General features: G+C 47.2%; 1 protein-coding gene across 8 annotated transcripts in view; it reads left to right on the top strand.

The window, feature by feature from the left end:
• Positions 1-21,944, top strand: part of LOC139227908 (acidic mammalian chitinase-like) — a 155,210-nt gene that overhangs the window by 34,653 nt on the left and 98,613 nt on the right. For 3 of the 8 annotated variants that reach the window (XM_070859053.1, XM_070859056.1, XM_070859051.1), the window contains exon 2: positions 10,046-10,271. The exons of 3 other annotated variants lie outside the window; for them this stretch is intronic. In XM_070859053.1, coding sequence (XP_070715154.1) covers positions 10,258-10,271 — 14 coding nt within the window. In that variant the 5' untranslated portion in view covers positions 10,046-10,257. Of the gene's footprint in view, positions 1-5,869; positions 5,965-10,045; positions 10,272-15,321; positions 15,415-21,944 lie in introns of those variants that run through there. 2 more of the 8 variants (XM_070859052.1, XM_070859055.1) reach the window with 2 other exon arrangements.

Below are 21,944 nucleotides of genomic sequence, written 5' to 3'. Positions count from 1 at the left end.
CCAAATTCATTAGCTTGTTGCAATACACACCTGACTCCATACGATGACGCATCACATGCTAGTACCAACCGCTTACATGGATCATACAACACAAGCAATTTATTTGAACATAACAGCTTCCTAGCTTTCACAAAGGCATTTTCTTGGCTTTTACCCCATACCCATTCATCTCCTTTACACAGTAAAGAGTGCAGGGGTTCTAACAATGTGCTAAGACACAGTAAGAAGTTCCCAAAATAGTTCAGGAGTCCTAGAAACGACCGCACCTCCGTCACGTTCTGTGGTCTCGGTGCCATCTTGATTGCCTCCATCTTCGAATCGGTGGGCCTGATGCTGTCCACCGTGATTCTTCACCCCAGGAACTCCACTTCAGGCACCACGAAAATGCACTTCCAGCGTTTTAGCCTGAGCCCCACACGATTGAGCCGACTAAGAACCTTCTGCAGGTGCTCAATGGTGTCCCAACCTGTAACCAAGATTTCGTCCTGGAAGACCATGATGCGCGGGACCGACTTCAGCAAGCTTTCCATGTTTCTCTGGAATATTGCCTCGGCCAATCGAATCCCAAACGGGCATCTGTTGTAAATGAAGCGACCTTTATGCGTATTGATGCAATTGAGGCCTTTCGATGATTCCTCCAGCTCCTGCGTCATGTAGGCCGAGGTCAAGTCCAGCTTTGTGAATGTTTTCCTTCCCGCCAGCATCGCAAATAGGTTGTCTGCCATTGGTAGTGGGTATTGATTCTGCTATGAGAAACGATTGATAGTTACTTTGTAATCAGCACAGATTCTTACGGTGCCTTCTCCCTTGAGGACTGAAACAATTGGACTGCCCACTCACTGAATTCGATCGGCAAAATGATGCCCTCTCATTGCAGCCTGTCCAGCTCGATCTCATCATGTAAGGTACCACTCTCGCCTTCTGATAGATGGGTGGCGCCCCCGGAATCAAATGGATCTGCACTTTTGCTCCTTGGAAATTCCCAATGCCTTGTTCGAACAGCGAGGGGGATTTGTTTAGGACCTGGGCACGAGGTGTCATCGAAGGACGAAATCGCTCGGACATCGTCCCAGTTCCAGCGTATCTTTCCCAGCCAGCTCCTGCTGAACAGTGTGGGGCCATTGCCCGGTACCACCCAGAGCAGTAGCTCGTGCACTGTTCCTTTGTAGGAGACTTTTACAGTAGCACTGCCAATTACGGGAATCAGTTCCATTATGTACGTTCTTAGTTAAGTACGAATGGGAGTCAGGACTGGCCTTGAGGCCTTGCTGCATCACAATTTATCGAAAGTCTTTTTGCTCATTATGGACTGCCTTGTGCCCGTGTCCAGCTCCATTGACACCGGGAGTCCATTTAATTCAAACTTCAGCATTATCTGGGGACACTTTGTGGTAAATGTGTGCACCCTATATACCTCTGCCTCCTCAGTGTGAGGCTGTGGTTCGTCGTGATCCACCGTGGATCTGTCCTCCTCTGCAATATGGTGGTTTGCAGGATTAGCAGGGTTTGCAGCTTGCCTGCACATACATTGGAGGTGTCTCTTTGTTCCACAGCCCTTGCAAATGTATCCTTTGAAGCGGCATGAATGGGAACGATGATCATCCCCGCAGCGCCAACAAGGTGTTAATGGCCTTATAATCACCACCCTTGATGGTGGACTCTGAGTCATCTGCGGACGTGCAGCTGCAGGCGTATAAGTGCTGCCCTGTACATTTCGATTTGAAAACAACGTTACAGTCAAAAGTTTGCGAAGTATTACTTCATGGCCAATGCCAAGTACAAGGAAGTCCCTGAGCATGTTTACCAAGTGTCCTTCAAATCCTGCAAGGGCCTTAGCTTAGCGACGTGGCTCGCAACTTGCTGGCCTTCAGACCACTTGTAAGTGCAGAACTGATACCTTGCCATCAGAAGGCTTTACCATAAGAACATAAGAATTAGGAACAGGAGTAGGCCATCTAGCCCCTCGAGCCTGCTCCGCCATTCAACAAGATCATGGCTGATCTGGCCATGGACTCAGCTCCACTTACCCACCCGCTCCCCATAACCCTTAATTCCCTTATTGGTTAAAAATCTATCTATCTGTGATTTGAATACATTCAATGAGCTAGCCTCAACTGCTTCCTGGGACAGAGAATTCCACAGATTCACAACCCTCTGGGAGAAGAAATTCATTCTCAACTCGGTTTTAAATTGGCTTCCCCGCAGTTTGAGGCTGTGCCCCCTAGTTCTAGTCTCCCCGACCAGTGGAAACAACCTCTCTGTCTCTATCTTGTCTATCCCTTTCATTATTTTAAATGTTTCGATAAGATCACCCCTCATCCTTCTGAACTCCAACGAGTAAAGACCCAGTCTACTCAATCTATCATCATAAGGTAACCCCCTCATCTCCGGAATCAGCTCTCTCTATCCCCTTCAAAGCTAATATATCCTTCCTTAAGTAAGGTGACCAAAACTGCACACAGTACTCCAGGTGCGGCCTCACCAATACCCTGTACAGTTGCAGCAGGACCTCCCTGCTTTTGTACTCCATCCCTCTCGCAATGAAGGCCAACATTCCATTCACCTTCCTGATTACCTGTTGCACCTGCAAACTAACTTTTTGGGATTCATACACAAGGAACTCAAAAGAGTTTCATACACAAGGACCCCCAGGTCCCTCTGCACTGCAGCATGTTGTAATTTCTCCCCATTCAAATAATAGTCCCTTTTACTGTTTTTTTTTCCCAAGGTGGATGACCTCACATTTCCCGACATTGTATTCCATCTGCCAAAGCTTAGCCCATTCGCTTAACCTATCTAAATCTCTTTGCAGCCTCTCTTGTGTCCTCTACACAACCCGCTTTCCCACTAATCTTTGTGTCATCTGCAAATTTTGTTACACTACACTCTGTCCCCTCTTCCAGGTCATCTATGTATATTGTAAACAGTTGTGGTCCCAGCACCGATCCCTGTGGCACACCACTAACCACCGATTTCCAACCTGAAAAGGACCCATTTATCCTGACTCTCTGCTTTCTGTTAGCTAGCCAATTCTCGATCCATGCTAATACATTTCCTCCGACTTAGCGTACCTTTATCTTCTGCAGTAACCTTTTGTGTGGCACCTTATTAAATGCCTTTTGGAAATCTAAATACACCACATCCATCGGTACACCTCTATCCATCATGCTTGTTATATCCTCAAAGAATTCCAGTAAATTTGTTAAACATGATTTTCCCCTTCATGAATCCATGTTGCGTCTGCTTGATTGCATTATTCCTATCTAGATGTCCCGCTATTTCTTCCTTAATGATAGCTTCAAGCATTTTCCCCACTACAGATGTTAAACTAACCGGCCTATACTTACCTGCCTTTTGTCTGCCCCTTTTTTGAACAGAGGCGTTACATTAGCTGCTTTCCAATCCGCTGGTACCTCGCCAGAGTCCAGAGAATTTTGGTAGATTATAACGAATGCATCTGCTATAACTTCCGCCATCTCTTTTAATACACCGGCATGCATTTCATCAGGACCAGAGGACTTGTCTACCTTGAGTCCCATTAGCCTGTCCAGCACTAACCCCCTAGTGATAGTGATTATCTCAAGGTCCTCCCTTCCCACATTCCCGTGAACAGCAATTTTTGGCATGGTTTTTGTGTCTTCCACTGTGAAGACCGAAGCAAAATAATTGTTTAAGGTCTCAGCCATTTCCACATTTCCCATTATTAAATCCCCTTTCTCATCTTCTAGGGCACCAACATTTACTTTATTCACTCTTTTCCGTTTTATATATCGGTAAAAGCTTTTACTATCTGTTTTTATGTTTTGCGTAAGTTAATTTTCGTAATCTATCTTTCCTTTATTGCTTTCTTAGTCATTCTTTGCTGTCGTTTAAAATTTTACCAATCTTCTAGTTTCCCACTAACCTTGGCCACCTTATACGCATTGGTTTTTAATTTGATACTTGCCTTTATTTCCTTGGTTATCCATGGCTGGTTATCCCTTCTCTTACCACCCTTCGTTTTCACTGGAATATATTTTTGTTCAGCACTATGAAAGAGTTCCTATAAAGTCCTCCACTGTTCCTCAATTGTGCCACCGTTTAGTCTGTGTTCCCAGTCTACTTTAGCCAACTCTGCCCTCATCCCACTGTAGTCCCCTTTGTTTAAGGATAGTACGCTAATTTGAGACACGACTTCCTCACCCTCAATCTGTATTATAAATTCAACCATACTGTGATCACTCATTCCGAGAGGATCTTTTACTTGGAGATCGTTTATTATTCCTGTCTCATTACACAGGATAGCTTGCTCCCTTGTAGGTTCTGTAACATACTGTTCTAAGAAACAATCCCGTATGCATTCTATGAATTCCTCCTCAAGGCTACCCCGTGCGATTTGATTTGACCAATCGATATGGAGGTTAAAATCCCCCATGATTACTGCCGTTCCTTTTTCACATGCCTCCATTATTCCCTTGATTATTGTCCGCCCCACCGTGAAGTTATTATTTGGGGGCCTATAAACTACGCCCACCAGTGACTTTTTTCCCTTACCATCTTTAATCTCCACCCACAATGATTCAACATTTTGTTCATTGGAGCCAATATCATCTCTCACAACTTCCCTGATATCGTCCTTTATTAACAGAGCTACCCCACCTCCTTTCCCTTCTTGTCCATCTTTCCAAATTGTCAGGTACCCCTGTATGTTTAATTCCCAGTCTTGGCCACCCTACAACCACGTTTCAGCAATGGCCACTAAATCATACCCATTGATAATGATTTGTGCCGTCAACTCATTTACTTTATTTTGAATGCTGTGTGCGTTTAGGTAGAGTGTTTTAATACTAGTTGTTAAACCATGATTTTTAGTTTTGACCCCCCTGCAGTCTCTTTATATTCATACATATTGTCCCTTCCTATCACCTTGTGGTTTACACTTACCCCAGTGCTACTCTGCTCTGTTGCCTCCTGCCTTTTGCATTCTTTCTTGGGGTCCTGTTCATCTGAGCTCTCACCCACTCTAACTAGCTCAAGCCCTCTCCTGGGTTCCGAATACTCCTCGCATTGAGGCACCGAGCTTTCATGCTTGCCTTTTTATTACATTTTGACCCTTTAGAATTTTGCTGTACAGTGGCCCTTTTTGTTTTTTGCCTTGAGTTTCTCTGCCCTCCACTTTTACTCATCTCCTTTCTGTCTTTTGCTTCTGTCTCCATTTTGTTTCCCTCTGTCTCCCTGTATTGGTTCCCATTCCCCTGCCATATTAGTTTAACTCCTCCCCAACAGCACTAGCAAACACTCCCCCAAGGGCATTGGTTCCGGTCCTGCCCAGGTGCAGACCATCCGGTTTGTACTGGTCCCACCTCCCCCAGAACCGGTTCCAATGCCCCAGGAATTTGAATCCCTCCCTGCTGCACCAGATATTCATCTGAGCTGTCCTGCGATTCCTACTTTGACTAGCACGTGGCACTGGTAGCAATCCTGAGATTACTACTTTTGAGGTCCTACTTTTTAAATTTAGCTCCTAGCTTCTTAAATTCTTCTCGTAGGACCTCATCCCTTTTTTTTAACCTGTATCTTTGGTACCAATGTGCACCACGACAACTGGCTGTTCACCCTCCCTTTTCAGAATGTCCTGCACCCGTTCCGAGACATCCTTGACCCTTGCACCAGGGAGACAACATACCATCCTGGAGAATCGGTTGCGGCTGTCGAAACACCTATCTATTCCCCTTACAATTGAATCCCCTATCACTAGCACTCTCCCACACTTTTTCCTGCCCTCCTGTGCAGCAAAACCAGCCACGGTGCCATGAACTTGGCTGCTGCTGCCCTCCCCTGATGAGTCATCCCCCTCAACAGTACTCAAAGTGGTGTATCTGTTTTGCAGGGGAATGACTGCCGGGGACCCCTGCACTACCTTCCTTGCACTGCTCTTCCTGCTGGCCTTCCATTCCCTATCTGGCTGTGGACCCTTCACCTGCGGTAAGACCAACTCGCTACATGTGCTACTCACGTCATTCTCAGCATCGCGGATAGAAACATAGAAACATAGAAAATAGGTGCAGGAGTAGGCCATTCGGCCCTTCTAGCCTGCACCGCCATTCATTGAGTTCATGGCTGAACATTCAACTTCAGTACCCCATTCCTGCTTTCTCGCCATACCCCTTGATCCCCCTAGTAGTAAGGACCTCATCTAACTCCTTTTTGAATATATTTAGTGAATTGGCCTCAACAACTTTCTGTGGTAGAGAATTCCACAGGTTCACCACTCTCTGGGTGAAGAAGTTCCTCCGCATCTCGGTCCTAAATGGCTTACCCCTTATCCTTAGACTGTGACCTCTGGTTCTGGACTTCCCCAACATTGGGAACATTCTTCCTGCATCTAACCTGTCTAACCCCGTCAGAATTTTAAATGTTTCTATGAGGTCCCCTCTCATTCTTCTGAACTCCAGTGAATACAAGCCCAGTTGATCCAGTCTTTCTTGATAGGTCAGGAACGCCATTCCGGGAATCAGTCTGGTGAACCTTCGCTGCACTCCCTCAATAGCAAGAATGTCCTTCCTCAGGTTAGGAGGCCAAAACTGTACACAATACTCCAGGTGTGGCCTCACCAATGCCCTGTACAACTGTAGCAACACCTCCCTGCCCCTGTACTCAAATCCCCTTGCTATGAAGGCCAACAAGCCATTTGCTTTCTTAACCGCCTGCTGCACCTGCATGCCAACCTTCAATGACTGATGTACCATGACACCCAGGTCTCTTTGCACCTCCCCTTTTCCTAATCTGTCACCATTCAGATAATAGTCTGTCTCTCTGTTTTTACCACCAAAGTGGATAACCTCACATTTATCCACATTATACTTCATCTGCCATGCATTTGCCCACTAACCTAACCTATCCAAGTCGCTCTGCAGCCTCACAGCATCCTCCTCGCAGCTCACACTGCCACCCAACTTAGTGTCATCCGCAAATTTGGAGATACTACATTTAATCCCCTCATCTAAATCATTAATGTACAGTGTAAACAGCTGGGGCCCCAGTACAGAACCTTGCGGTACCCCACTAGTCACTGCCTGCCATTCTGAAAAGTACCCATTTACTCCTACTCTTTGCTTCCTGTCTGACAACCAGTTCTCAATCCATGTCAGTACACTACCCCCAATCCCATGTGCTCTAACTTTGCACATCAATCTCTTGTGTGGGACCTTGTCGAACGCCTTCTGAAAGTCCAAATATACCACATCAACTGGTTCTCCCTTGTCCACTTTACTGGAAACATCCTCAAAAAATTCCAGAAGATTTGTCAAGCATGATTTCCCTTTCACAAATCCATGCTGACTTGGACCTATCAAGTCACCTCTTTCCAAATGCACTGCTATGACATCCTTAATAATTGATTCCATCATTTTACCCACTACCGATGTCAGGCTGACCGGTCTATAATTCCCTGTTTTCTCTCTCCCTCCTTTTTTAAAAAGTGGGGTTACATTGGCTACCCTCCACTCTATAGGAACTGATCCAGAGTCAATGGAATGTTGGAAAATGACTGTCAACGCATCCATTATTTCCAAGGCCACCTCCTTAAGTACTCTGGGATGCAGTCCATCAGGCCCTGGGGATTTATCGGCCTTCAATCCCATCAATTTCCCCAACACAATTTCCTGGCTAATAAGGATTTCCCTCAGTTCCTCCTCCTTGCTAGACCCCCCGACCCCTTTTATAACCGGAAGGTTGTTTGTGTCCTCCTTCGTGAATACCGAACCAAAGTACTTGTTCAATTGGTCCGCCATTTCTTTGTTCCCTGTTATGACTTCCCCTGATTCTGACTGCAGGGGACCTACGTTTGTCTTTACTAACCTTTTTCTCTTTACATATCTATAGAAACTTTTGCAATCCGTCTTAATGTTCCCTGCAAGCTTCTTCTCATACTCCATTTTCCCTGCCCTAATCAAACCCTTTGTCCTCCTCTGCTGAGTTCTAAATTTCTCCCAGTCCCCAGGTTCGCTGCTATTTCTGGCCAATTTATATGCCACTTCCTTGGCTTTAATACTATCCCTGATTTCCCTTGATAGCCACGGTTGAGCCACCTTCCCTTTTTTATTTTTATGCCAGACAGGAATGTACAATTGTTGTAGTTCATCCATGCGGTCTCTAAATGTCTGCCATTGCCCATCCACAGTCATCCACAGTCAACCCCTTAAGTATCATTCGCCAATCCATCCCAGCCAATTCACGCCTCATACCTTCAAAGTTAGCCTTCTTTAAGTTCTGGACCATGGTCTCTGAATTAACTGTTTCATTCTCCATCCCAATGCAGAATTCCACCATATTATGGTCACTCTTCCCCAAGGGGCCTCGCACAACGAGATTGCTAATTAATCCTCTCTCATTACATAACACCCAGTCTAAGATGGCCTCCCCCCTAGTTGGTTCCTCGACATATTGGTCTAAAAAACCATCCCTTATGCACTCCAGGAAATCCTCCTCCACCGTATTGCTTCCAGTTTGGTTGGCCCAATCTATGTGCATATTAAAGTCACCCATTATAACTGCTGCACCTTTATTGCACGCACCCCTAATTTCATGTTTGATGCCCTCCCCAACATCACTACTACTGTTTGGAGGTCTGTACACAACTCCCACTAACGTTTTTTGCCCTTTGGTGTTCTGCAGCTCTACCCATATAGATTCCACATCATCCAAGCTAATGTCCTTCCTAACTATTGCCTTAATCTCCTCCTTAACCAGCAATGCTACCCACCTCCTTTTCCTTTTATTCTATCCTTCCTGAATGTTGAATACCCCTGGATGTTGAGTTCCCAGCCCTGATCATCCTGGAGCCACGTCTCCGTAATCCCAATCACATCATATTTGTTAACATCTATTTGCACAGTTAATTCATCCACCTTATTGCGGATACTCCTTGCATTAAGACACAAAGCCTTTAGGCTTGTTTTTTTAACACCCTCTGTCCTTTTAGAATTTTGCTGTACAATGGCCCTTTTTGTTCTTTGCCTTGGGTTTCTCTGCCCTCCACTTTTCCTCATCTCCTTTCTGTCTTTTGCTTTTGCCTCATTTTTGTTTCCATCTATCTCCCTGCATTGGTTCCCATTCCCCTGCCATATTAGTTTAACTCCTCCCCAACAGCACTAGCAAACACTCCCCCAAGGACATTGGTTCCGATTCTGCCCAGGTGCAGACCGTCCGGATTGTACTGGTCCCACCTCCCCCAGAACCGGTTCCAATGCCCCAGGAATTTGAATCCCTCCCTGCTGCACCATTGCTCAAGCCACGTATTCATCTGAGCTATCCTGCGATTCCTACTCTGACTAGCACGTGGCACTGGTAGCAATCCAGAGATTACTATTTTTGAGGTCCTACTTTTTAATTTAGCTCCTAGCTCCTTAAATTCATTTCGTAGGACCTCATCCCTTTTTTTACCTATGTCGTTGGTACCAACATGCACCACGACAACTGACTGTTCTCCCTCCCTTTTTAGAATGTCCTGCACCCGCTCCGAGACATCCTTGACCCTTGCACCAGGGAGGCAACATACCATCCTGGAGTCTCGGTTGCGGCCGCAGAAACGCCTATCTATTCCCCTTACAATTGAATCCCCTATCACTATCGCTCGCCCACTCTTTTTCCTGCCCTCCTGTGCAACAGAGCCAGCCACGGTGCCATGAACTTGGCTGCTGCTGCCCTCTCCTGATGAGTCATCCCCCTCAACAGCAGTGAATCCACCCTCAGCTCCAATTCCGCAACGTGGACCGCCAGGAGCTGGAGGCGGAGTCACTTCCTGCACACATAGTCGTCGGGGACACCGGAAGTGTCCCTGAGTTCCCACATGGTACAGGAGGAGCATATCACGTGACCGAGCTCCCCTGCCATGACTTAACCCTTAGATATACTTAAATTGACAACAACAATGCTAAAGTTTACTCACTGTTATAGAAGAGAAAAAAGAAAAACTACTCACCAATCACCAACCAATCACTTACCCCCTTGGCTGTGATGTCACCTTTCTATTTCTTTCTACTTCTTTTTTGCCTTCTCCCTGTAGCTCCACAAGCATGCCTCTCCATGCACCTCCGATGCTGCTCCCGACTCAGCGATGCACCGCCCAACCTCGTGGCCTTTTATTGGTCTCTCCACGCACCTCCGACGCTATTCCCTTCGGGTGTGGATGCTCCCGGACCAGTGTGCACAATTCAGCGTACGACTTTTCTGTGGGTTTCGCTGGAGCGAGCAGTTTTTTCATGAGGCCATACGTTGATGCCCCGCAAACGGTGAGGAGGATTGCCCTTCGTTTGGCAGCATTCGCTTCTCCTTCCAGCTCGTTGGCCATGAAGTATTGGTCGATCGCTCCATGAAGATTTCCCAATCATCTCCCTCCAAAAATTTCTCCAGGATGCCTACGGTTCTCTGCTTTGTTGCGGTGGGGTTCATCATCTGTATCTCATCGCCAATTGTTATGTCTTCAATAAAGTGTCAGACTAGATACTGCAAGCTCAAAGTAAGGTGTGACCTTATTACAGATCTCAGAGTGCCTCTCCAGCCTGTGAGGCCCCCTTAGATACAGGTGCTTGCTCCCAAGGAATTGTGGGATCCCTTGGGACTGCAGGGGATAAGCCGTCTGGTGGTTAGACATGGTATTTACAGGTTTACATGCATAACACAACTTGCAGAAGATTACTGTGCAATGGTGACCACCACGAGATCTGGAGACCAGTCTAAAAAGAAGTGGCAAGGATCTTGGTCAAGTAGTTAGCGTAAGTGATATTTTCATTTATTCAATGGAATTGCAATTGTAAATATGATCAGCTGTATATGTCCCACCCTACAGAAAGACACCCTCTCTAAAAAGTTATGCTTTCATCTTTGCAGAGGAAAATGGCACACAAGAACCCAAACGGGAGGCTTCGCAAATCTGCAGCCACTGACACCCTTGAAAGAGAGGGGCATTGCTTTGATGGGTCCTGCCTGGAGAAAAACAATCGTCACTGCACAAGCTGGGCCCACACTTGAGAGAGAGGGGAAGTCCTGCAAATTTCACAGCCTGGCTCTGCTAAGTGTTAAATACCGCTTAGGCTAATAATGCTTCGGTTCCTGGGGATATCTCTGTCAGCTTTGCCTTGGCTGATGCAATGTGGTGTCATTCATCATGGTGCTTCAAATTAACCTGCTGCCTACCCTGCGCTGTGTGAGCCTACTCATGCCAGCCACCCTGCTCCCGCCTCTGCTGCGAACCATTTGTCTGCGTCCTGTTATATTTTTCAGAACTTGAGGCTGACCCTGACGCTGTAGAAGAAAATTCAGATGAGGACCAGCCTGAATAGGATAACATCTTCGAAGCCAACCCTCTAAACCAAGAACATGTCGGTGATGGGGAGAGGATGGAGCTGGATGAATCCCCCACTGTTTTACTGACTTTGGAGGAGGTGCCGCTCATTGCAGTGACAGCTGCTTCCATGACTTGTAGTTTGAGTGCTTTTGGGACATTCCATGGTTTCCCTCCTTCCAAGGTTGCGGGTCCCAATGGTAGGGTGGAGCGAGGCACACCAGGGCCCCACCTTCCAATGTTGCGTGTACCAGTGGTTGGGTGCAGCGAGGCACACACAGGGCCACACCGTCCCAGGCTGCGAGTCTCAGTGGTGGGGTGCGAGCCACACCTGTGGGGAGGAGTGGAAGGAGAGCTCGACCTCGCTCTCCTGAGATGCAGGATCTAACAGATGTAGTTCAGATGATGTCATTAAGTGCAGAGAGCATTGACTTTAGCCAATCACTCCTGGTCGCCATTAGTGATGAGGTAGCAGGACTGTTGGGAGAAGTAACAGCAGTGACACGAGAAATGGGAACGATATCCGGGACTGTCCCTGAGGGAAAAGTGACCATGAGGGTGGGAATGTCAGAGGGAGCTGATGACCTGTCAGTGACCATCATGGAGGGAATGTCAGAGATAGTGCAAACACTGTCACTGATAATAAGGGAGCGAATGTTGCAGCTAGTTGAGACAGTTTTGCTCAACATGAAGGAGGGAATGTTGCAGATGGTTGAGACACTGTCAGGGCGCATAAGGGACGGCATGTTGGAGTTAGCTGCTGCAATAAGGGAACACGCCCAGATGCCGCGCGCATTGACAGAATCAACTGCCACTCCCACTCCAATCCCCACAGCAGCCTCTGAAGAGCCCAAAGCTGGGCCCTCCAACTGGCGCCTAGGCCCTCCAACTGGCACCTACCGCCACCGCCCCCCTCAACAGGTGCACAGTACCCGAGATCTTAGAAAGAATAAGCTTGGTACCAAGCTCAGAAACACTGCGCCATCGCCTGCGAGCAAGGATGTTGAAATATCGAAGACCAAGCACAGTGGGCGGTCTTAAAATAAGGTCAAGCTGTTGTTGTTATTAGTGTTGTTACTGTTGTAACTGTTCTCAATTAAAATACATTTTTGCAAGTTATGTAAATTTACAAGTTTAAAAGTTTATGTGATCTTAATGTTTTTAAATGATTTTAAAGAGTGATCTTCAAGTAAAGTTTGATGCAAGAATAATTGTATTAAAGTTAAGTACAAAAGAACTGGTTATTAAACTTTTGAATAAAATATACTTTACATTCAAACTGAATCATTTCCATTATTTGTTCCATTCTTAACACAACTGTTGAAACGCAAGAAGAATCACCCACGGTCTTGTCACTTCCCCTCTCTCCCTCCCCCCCTTAACTAATTGCAATCTTGTGACTGCTCCCTTTCTCTCTCTTCCCCCCCGCCTCCACTCATTGCAGTCTTCAGAAGCCTTCCGATTGGCACCTCGCTCCCTAGGCTCCTTCTGCAGAAGCCTTCCGATCGGCACCTCGCTCTCTCTCTCCTTCCTCCCCCCCGCTCCCCCCGGGGCTTGTGTTCCAGCCAAGCCCCTGTGTCCAGGCGCGGGGTGGATTCTGCCGGCCAAAGCTACCACCCTCCAGCCCTGCTTCAAGACGTTCGGTGGTGGCGTGTGAGTAAAAGAGAAATCTTCTGAAATCCAACAAACTTCCATTTACTATGTTTACAGGCTAAAGAAAAAGTTGAACTTTACTACTGATTTTTACAGTGTTCATGACTCCCTTCCAAATCTTTGATTTAAAAATGATGGCATCTTTCAGCACCGTTTTGTCTATTTGCACTGGTTTTCTAAAATGCCCAGAAGGTTTTTCGGGAGAGGCCAGATACGCCGACCTTGGAAAAACTGTTTGGCCAAACTGCGAAAAATTATAAAAACCGGCGGACATGACGTAAAAAACAACTGGTCTCGAAAAATCGTAAGTCAGTTACGCCGGCGCAGATCGCAGGGGGAAACTTTGAAAAAAGTAAATACACAAAAAAAATGGCATGCGCCAAAAGAACGGCACAAATGACCCGAAAAAATTGAACCCTTTATCATGTGCACTAATGTTTTATGTGGCACCTTATCGAATGCCATCTGGAAATCCAAATACACCACATCCACTGGTACCCCCTTATCCACCTTGCTCATTACATTCTCGAAGAACTCCAGCAAATTTGGCAAACATTATTTCCCCTTCATAAAACCATGCTTGATTGAATTATGCTTTTCCAAGTGTCCTGCTACTGCTTCCTTAATAATGGACTCCAGCATTTTCCCAACGACAGATATTAGGCTAACCGGTCTATAGTTTCCTGCTTTCTGTCTGCCTCCTTTTTTAAAGCAGCCTCTGGCATGTTCAACCACACCATCTTCATTTAAAATGTCTCCTCTGTTTTCAGCTCCATGGGACAGCCCTCACTGAGGTTCACTTTTTCCTATCTGATGGAGGCCAGGGCATCTCTATCAATGTATTTTTGAAAGAATTACATAGAAACTACAATACAATTACAAATTGCACTACTGTATTTCAAATAAAATAGAGATGTCACTTTAAAAGCTCTTTAATGAAATCTTGTGTAATATTTACTCTGGTTGACTTGTTCTAATATCACAGTATATTTCTGGAACATTCTGCATAATATTCTAAGTATGGATAAAAATAAGTATGGATCAATAATTGAAAAGAACTTGCATTTATATAGTGCCTTTCACAATCTCATAACACCAGGAATAACTCCCCTGCTCTTCTTCGAAGCAAAGCCTTGGAATCGTTTACTTCCACCTGAGAGAGCAGACAGAGCCTCAGTATAACATCTCAGCCGAGAGACGGCACTTCTGACAGTACAGCACTGTGTCAACCTGGATTTTGTATTCAAGTCTCTGGAGGGGGACTTGAACCCACACCCTTCTGACTCAGAGGCGAGGGTGCTACCCACTGAGCGACAGCTGACACACATCTACATCTGTAAACATCAGTTATCACATTAGAAGCCCCAAATATCATCATTAGGCAGTCCCTCGAAATCGAGGAATACTTGCTTCCACTCTACACGTTGAGTTCTCAGATGGCTGTACAATCCAATGCGGGAATTACAGTCTGTCATAGGTGGGGCAGACAGTAGTTGAAGGAAGGTGTGGCGGGGGAAGCCTGGTTTGCCGCGCGCTCCTTCCGCTGTCTGCGATTGATTTCCGCATGCTCTTGGCGACGAGACTTGAGGTGCTCAGCGGCCTCTCGGATGCTCTTCCTTCACTTTGGGTGGTGTTGCCCCTCCCCCTCCCCCAAATAAGATGTAGGGAGGGAGGGGCGTGTTGAAAAAAAATCATTGAATGCTATCTTCTGATTTATCAGCATTTTTTGACCTGGTTCAAGCGGGCCTTACGGGCCTTAGGTATCAAGTTAATTGGGGGTTCACTTACAATATGATTTCTTCGCTCAGAAACTCCCCCCTTCTAGTTATTGCCATCAAGCAGGTCCCTTTCTCTGCCCTGGAGCTGGAGGTCAGGAGGTGGACTGCAAGCCATCCTAGATGTCACCCTGACTGACGCAGCATCTTCGTGGACAGCAGATGAAAGCGTAGAAGGTGCGGGAGGAGAAGAGCACAGGGGTGGAAACAATAAAGGCGGTGTTTTCATTGTCGCGTGCAATGAAAGAGGACGATGCTGGTACTCGTGAGGGGGGGAGGGGTCGGGAGGTCGGACGAAGCTGGTTAATCGAAGCAGCTCCGCCTTGTCTCCTGTCCAGGCCTCAGCCCCGCTGCCGTTTATCCAGCTGCGGCGGACCTCGCTCTCAGCCCCGCACGCGGTGCTCGGCGGGAAGTGCGCAGGCGCGGCATTTTTTTGGGCGGCCGGCGCTGCGTACGCGTGGCAATCTGGCGGCCGGGATTGCGCAAGCGCAGCAATCTGGCGGCGAGGCATATTCTTTTTTATGACGATCGGTACTGCGCAGGCGCGGCTTTTTGGCGGGCGGTTGGAGTGCGGTAACGGTCCGCTCACTGAGGAGAAAGGCGGAGAGGGAGAGAGTGGGAGGTAAAGGAGGAAAGCAGCCCTACTGTCATCTATTGGTTAATGTAAGTGCCGGAAACCGTCGAAAAGGACAAGAAATCGGTGCTGTCTTAACTTTTGAAATATTTCAATCAAATATATTACAAGGACGAGAAACAGGCGGCGGAATCAGCGAATCTTACAGTGTAGAAAGGGCCCGTCCGGCCCATTGTGTCTGTGCCAGCTCTTTGGTAGAGCTATCCAATTAGTCCCACTCGCCTGCTCTTTCCCCACAAACCTGCATTTCCCCTTTTTAAGTCAAGATCCAATTCCCTTTTGAAAGCTGCTGTTGAACCTGCTTCCACCACCCTTTCAGGCAGCGCATTCCAGATGAGATAAGTCCCTGAGTTTAAAAAAATCTCATCTCCCCTCTGGCTTTTTTTGTTGCCAATTATTTTAAATGTGTGTCTTCTGATTGCCGACACCCCTGCCTGTGGAAACTGTTTTTCTCCTACTTCGTTGAGGATTTTTTTTTAAGTGATCTGAATGGCGACCCAAGTGGAGCTGAGTTGTGGGCAGCCGGCAGATTTTGAGGATGCTTATTTTTAAAGAAAGTGCTGAGGCAAGGAGGTTTAAGGAAATTGCAAGTACAGGGGAACAGTGGCCTAGAAATCCAGGCCTCCTTGGGTACACTGAATATGTGCAGACCCGGGGTGTCCCCGTAAGCTGGTTTTCAGCGCACAATGCAGCTCCAGACCCACAGCAAAGTGGATGACTCTTAACTGCCCCTCAGCTGTACATAGCCTCTACAAAAAACAATAATAATTAGAATAAAACCGGATGGACCACCTGGCATCGACTTCGGCACACCCAGCCCAGTCGACCCTGCAAAGTCCTTCTCACCAATATCTGGGGACTTGTACCAATATTTGGAGAGCTGCCTCATAGACAAGCAACAGCCTGACATAGTCATATTCACAGAATCATACCTTTCAGCCAATGTCCCAGACTCCTCCATCACTATCCCTGGGTATGTCCTGTCCCACTGACAGGGCAGACCCACCAGGGGTGGTGCCACAGTGGTATACAATCGGGAGGGAGTGAGTGGCCTTGGGAATCCTCACCATTGACTCCGGACCCCAAGAAGTCTCGTGGCTTCAAGTCAAGGATGAGCAAAGAAACCTGCTAATTACCACCTACTGCCCTCCCTCAGCTGATGAATCCTCCATGTTGAACACCACTTGGAAGAAGCACTGAGAGTAGCAAGGGCACAGAATGTATACTGGAAAGGGGACTTCAATGTCCATCATCAAGACTGGCTTGGTAGCAACACTACTGACCGAGCTGGCCGAGTCCTGAAGGACATAGCTGCGAGACTGTGTCTTCGGCAGATGATGAGAGAACAAACATGAGGGAGAAACCTACTTGATCTCATCCTCACCAATCTATCTGTCGCAGATGCATCTGTCCATGACAGCATTGGTAGCAGCGACCACTGCACAGTCATTGTGGAAACGAAGTCCCGTCTTCACGCTGAGGACACCATCCATCGTGTTGTGTGGCACTACCACCATGCTAAATGGGATAGATCCAGATTAGATCTAGCAGCTCAAAACTGGACATCCATGAGGTGCTGTGGGCCATCAGCAGAGCAGAATTGTATTTCACCGTAATCTGTAACCTCATGGCCCGGCATATCCCTCACTCTACCATTACCATCAAGTCAGGGGACCAACTCCTGTTCAATGAAGATTGTAGAAGAGCACGCCAGCAACAGCACCAGGCATACCTAAAAATGAGGTGCCAACCTGGGAAAGCTGCAACACAGCTCTATATTCATACTAAAAAGCAGAAGCAGCAAGCTATAGACAAGGCTAAGCAATCCCACAACCAACGGATCAGATTAAAGCTCTAGTCCTGCTACATCCAGTCGTGAATGATGGTGGACCATTAAACAACTAACAGGAGGAGGAGGCTCTATGAATATCCCCATCCTCAATGATGGCAGATCCCAACACATGAGTGAAAAAGACAAGGATGAAGCGTTTACAACCATCTTCAGCCAGAAGTGCCGAGTGGATGATCCATATCGGCCCCTTCCTGAGGTTCCCACCATCACAGAAGCTAGTCTTCAGCCAATTTGATTCACTCCGCATGATATCAAGAAAAGGCTGAGCGCACTGGATACAGCAAAGGCTATGAGCCCCAACAACATCCCGAATGTTGAAGACTTGTGCTCCAGAACTAGCCACGTCTCTAGTCGTGCTGTTCCAGTACAGCTACAACACTGGCATTAATCTGACAATGTGGAAAACTGCCCAAGTCCAACAAAAAGCAGGACAAATCCAATTTGGCCAATTACCACCCCATCAGTCTACTCTGAATCATCAGCAAAGTGATGGAAGGTGTCGTCAACAGTGCTATAAGTGGCACTTGCTCACCAATAACCTGATACCCAGTTTAGGTTCCACCAGGACCACTCGGCTCCAGACCTTATTACAACCTTGGTCCAAACATGGACAAAAGAGCTGAATTCCAGAGGTGAGGTGAGAGTGACTGCCCTGGACATCAATGCTGCATTTGACCGAGTGTGGCACCAAGGAGCCCTAGTAAAACTGAAGTCAATGGGAATCGGGTGGGGGGGTGGGGGGGTGGAAACTCTCCAGTGGCTGGAGTCATACCGAGCACAAAGGAAGATGGTTGTGGTGGTTGGAGGTAAATCAACACAGCCCAAAACATGACTGCAGGAGTTCCTCAGGGCAATGTCCTATGCCCAACCATCTTCAGCTGCTTCATCAATGAGCTTCTCTCCATCATAAGGTCAGGAGTGGGGATGTTCGCTGATGACTGCTCAGTGTTCAGTGCCATTCACAACTCCTCAGATAATGGAGCAGTCCATGCCCGCATGCAGCAAGATCTGGATTACATTCAGGCTTGGGCTGATAAGTGGCAAGTAACATTCGCGCCACACAAGTGCCAGGCAATGACCATCTACAACAAGCGAGAGTCTAACCACCTCCCTTTTGATATTCAGTGGCATTACCATTACCGAATCCCCCACCATCAACATCCTGGGGATCACCATTAACCAGAAACTTAACTGGACCAGCCACATAAATACTGTGGCAACGAGTAGGTCAGAAGGTGGGTATTCTGTGCGCGTGTCTCACCTCCTGACTCCTCAAAATCTTTCCACCATCTACGAGGCGCAAGTCTGGAGTGTGATGGAATACTCTCCACTTGCCTGGATGAGTGCAGCTCCAACAACACTCAAGAAGCTCAACTTCATCCAGGGCAAAGGAGCCAGCTTGATTGGCGCCCATCCACCACCTTAAACATTCACTCCCTCCATCAGCGACCTACCGTGGTTGCAGTGTGTACCATCTACAAGATGCACTACAGCAACTCACCAAGGCTTCTTCAGTAACACCTCCCAAACCTGCGACCTCTACCACATAGAAGGACAAGGGCAGTAGACGTCTGGGAACACCACTACCTCCACGTTTCCCTCCAAGTTACACATCATCCTGACTTGAAAATATATCGCCGTTCCTTCATCGTCGCTGGGTCAAAATCCTGGAACTCCCTAACAGCACTGTGGGAGAACCTTCACCACAAGGACTGCAGCGATTCAAGGCGGCAGCTCACCACCACCTTCTCAAGGGCAATTAGGGATGGGCAATAAATTTTGGTCTTGACAGCAACGCCTACATCCCAGGAATGAATAAAAAAAACTTAACATGTAATGCTCTCCTGGTGGTGTTACTGCAGGCATGGGAGTTGAAGTTGTTGACCAGGAGCTGTGTTTGTTGTTTCAACAGCCTCTGGAAGCAAGGCAATGGAGTTCGCTCGGCTTTTGAGGGAAATTCTGAACTAATAAAAATTAAAATTAAGTGAAAAAATGAAGTTTTCACCCCTTACTACCTTTAAAAAAAGATTATACATTGGCTGGAATTTTCCAGGGTGTCAGCGAATGGGATCAGTGGTGGGTTGGGTGGGAAAGTGTTTCTTTGTGACATCGGGTCAGGAATCCGCCGCAACACACCTTTCCCGGTATCAGCGCAGAGCAGACTCAACAGGCAGCGGCGGGCGACCCAATTAAACTAATTATAATATACTTACCAGACCCTTAACAGGCTTTTTTACTTTACTATTTAACTTCAACTTCATGGCCACGGGAACCACACTGTTCGATGACCATGTATGTCAAATTGAGACGGGAATTCAGTGGCTATTGCTCCAGCTGATTAGTTGCAGCTTCAAATGTAAAAGCTCCCACCTGACTGAGATCGCTTTCCTCAGCTGTTCCTCTCTGCATTTCCACAATAGATTCTGCAGGCTGCAAATCTTTCCACAAGTCTCCATCCAGTCTCACCTCATTATCTCGCTCATCATTGACAGATCACTTCTGGCGTCTGTACTTCACCTACCATCTATTCCATCAGAATGGGTGCCGTTGAAACTGTCTTAAATTGGTCCTCAGAATTGGACCCTGATGAGACTGAACAGCAGCAGTACCAACAACACCACCAACTTTCTCCACAATCACCTGATGCTGCACAGGCCAGAGGGCTTCAGCACCAGAGCACATTGCTATCTGAGAGGCCAGGGATGGCCTCATCATGGAGAGATTTACTTAACATTACGCTGTACACCTGGCTGCTACATGATGCGCCAAGTTGGCAGCACACCCCGCAACACCACAAAGCATCCCTACAATGACCAAACCATTCCTTTCACATGCATCACCATTGTGGGGGTACGTTATGTCTCGCCATTCAATGCAACTCACTAAGCCACTTCCAAAGGTGCACACAAATCTGTCTTAGACCGGAATGTGTTGAAAATAAAGATTTCAATGCTTTACAGCACATTAACAGAAACTTTACATAAACATTGGACAAGACACCAAGTTGCTACCCTTGTGTGTTGTTCGTTGGTATGATTGCACTAGGATGAGTGTGAGGGGTGGCCATTGAAGTAGGGTTGTGATAATGGAGATAGAGAGGGATGGGTAGAGTTGCAAAGTAAGTTGGTGTGAGTAAGGATGTGCAAGAGTAGGGTAGGGAAGGGAGAGTGATGGGAATGTGATGACAGGCACAGCAGGATGAGGTTGAGTGTGTCTTTGTACTAACGTTTGTGATCTAATGAGATCATTCAAACTTGGTTTGCACCACTGCACTCGGGTCCTCCTGACTACAACCTTCCTTGTGCCCTCCTGTGTAATGTGCAACCAGGCTGTTTTGGTCTCCTGGGGAGGTGTCTTCCGCCCATCGGAAGGGAAGAGGATATCCCTGCATACTAGTGACTCCCTCCATAAGCATATGGAGGGATTCAGGGTGCAGCCCTTTGCCTCTGTGCAGTCATTGTCAGTGTTTGCAGCACTTCAAAACTATAGAAGACTGACCGCACAAATATCAAAAGGAAGTTGGCCATGGTCCCTTTAAGGAAACCGTCTGATGACGCGTCATGAATGACGTCACCAGACCCACTTCCTCTAATTCGCCAGGAAATGTACTGGGTGGGCTTAACTATCCCTATCAACATAAATTCATTCTGGGGATGGAGCCAGCAGCGGGGCCGTGACTCTGGCCATTAAAAAGCTGAACTCCCTCAAAAAATGTGAAAAGTGCTTCAGCACTAACACAAATGACTCAGCAAGCCAGGGAAAGGGCACCCAGGGTCTCACACGCAGCACTCCAGCTTTGTGGAGGGGATCAACACTACGGGTCCTCTAACCACAGGGTTCAGGTTGCCCTCCAGAAAGTACCATGTGGGACCACATCACTGAGGCTGCCACTGCCAGCAGTGTTGCTCCAGTGCCTAAACAAGTTTCATGTCCTCCGACCAGTGATCAAGGTCAGTGAACGCATCTTCAAAAGCTATCTCCTGCCAACTGCATAACTAGCCTTGCACACTGCTCAATGCACGACCCCTCCCCCAATTACTCACCTACCAACAATATGTACCAATCAGGAGGCATACCTCCCTCCCATTCCTAGCCTCACCTCCTTGGAGGAGACCGTTCAGGCCAATTTTGGCAGGAGCATGGCTGAGTCCTTGGCCAGTGGCAGGGCAGAAAGGATACACAATGCTGGTTTCCTCTCTTGCTTTCCCAACATGCCCTCACCACAACTCCACCCTTGTGCCTTCCTCATTTCACACCCAAAAAGTGCAGCCTGCCCAGCCAGTGGTTGGCCAAGAAGAGGGAGAGAAGAAGAAGAAACACTGTCACTCGATTTGACTCACCCAGCCACCAGCTCCTCAAGGTCGACTAGCAATGCCATTTGCAATGTCCCCTACTGAAAGTCAGCAGCCTTCCATTAGCCATGTTGCAGCCATTGGAGTAGCACTGCATGACATCCATAGGATAGGCAAAGGCACATACAATATAGTCACTAAGAGAATGCAAAGGGTGATGAGTTGATTTTTTGATGTCATTGAATGGATAGATGTATGAAGTTGGATTGGAAAGTTTGCTTTGTGGTGGCTTTTATTTCAGCATTGTGGCCAAGAGGATACTATGATGGTCAGTAACGGACAGAAGGTAAGATGTGGTACTAATGTTGAAAGGGGAATTGGGGTTGTGCTCACTGGTACCACAGATGGATGATTC

This window comes from Pristiophorus japonicus, chromosome 17 (assembly GCF_044704955.1).
Source record: "Pristiophorus japonicus isolate sPriJap1 chromosome 17, sPriJap1.hap1, whole genome shotgun sequence".
NCBI lineage: Eukaryota > Metazoa > Chordata > Chondrichthyes > Pristiophoridae > Pristiophorus > Pristiophorus japonicus.
This window is presented reverse-complemented; position numbering and strand designations above follow the sequence as displayed.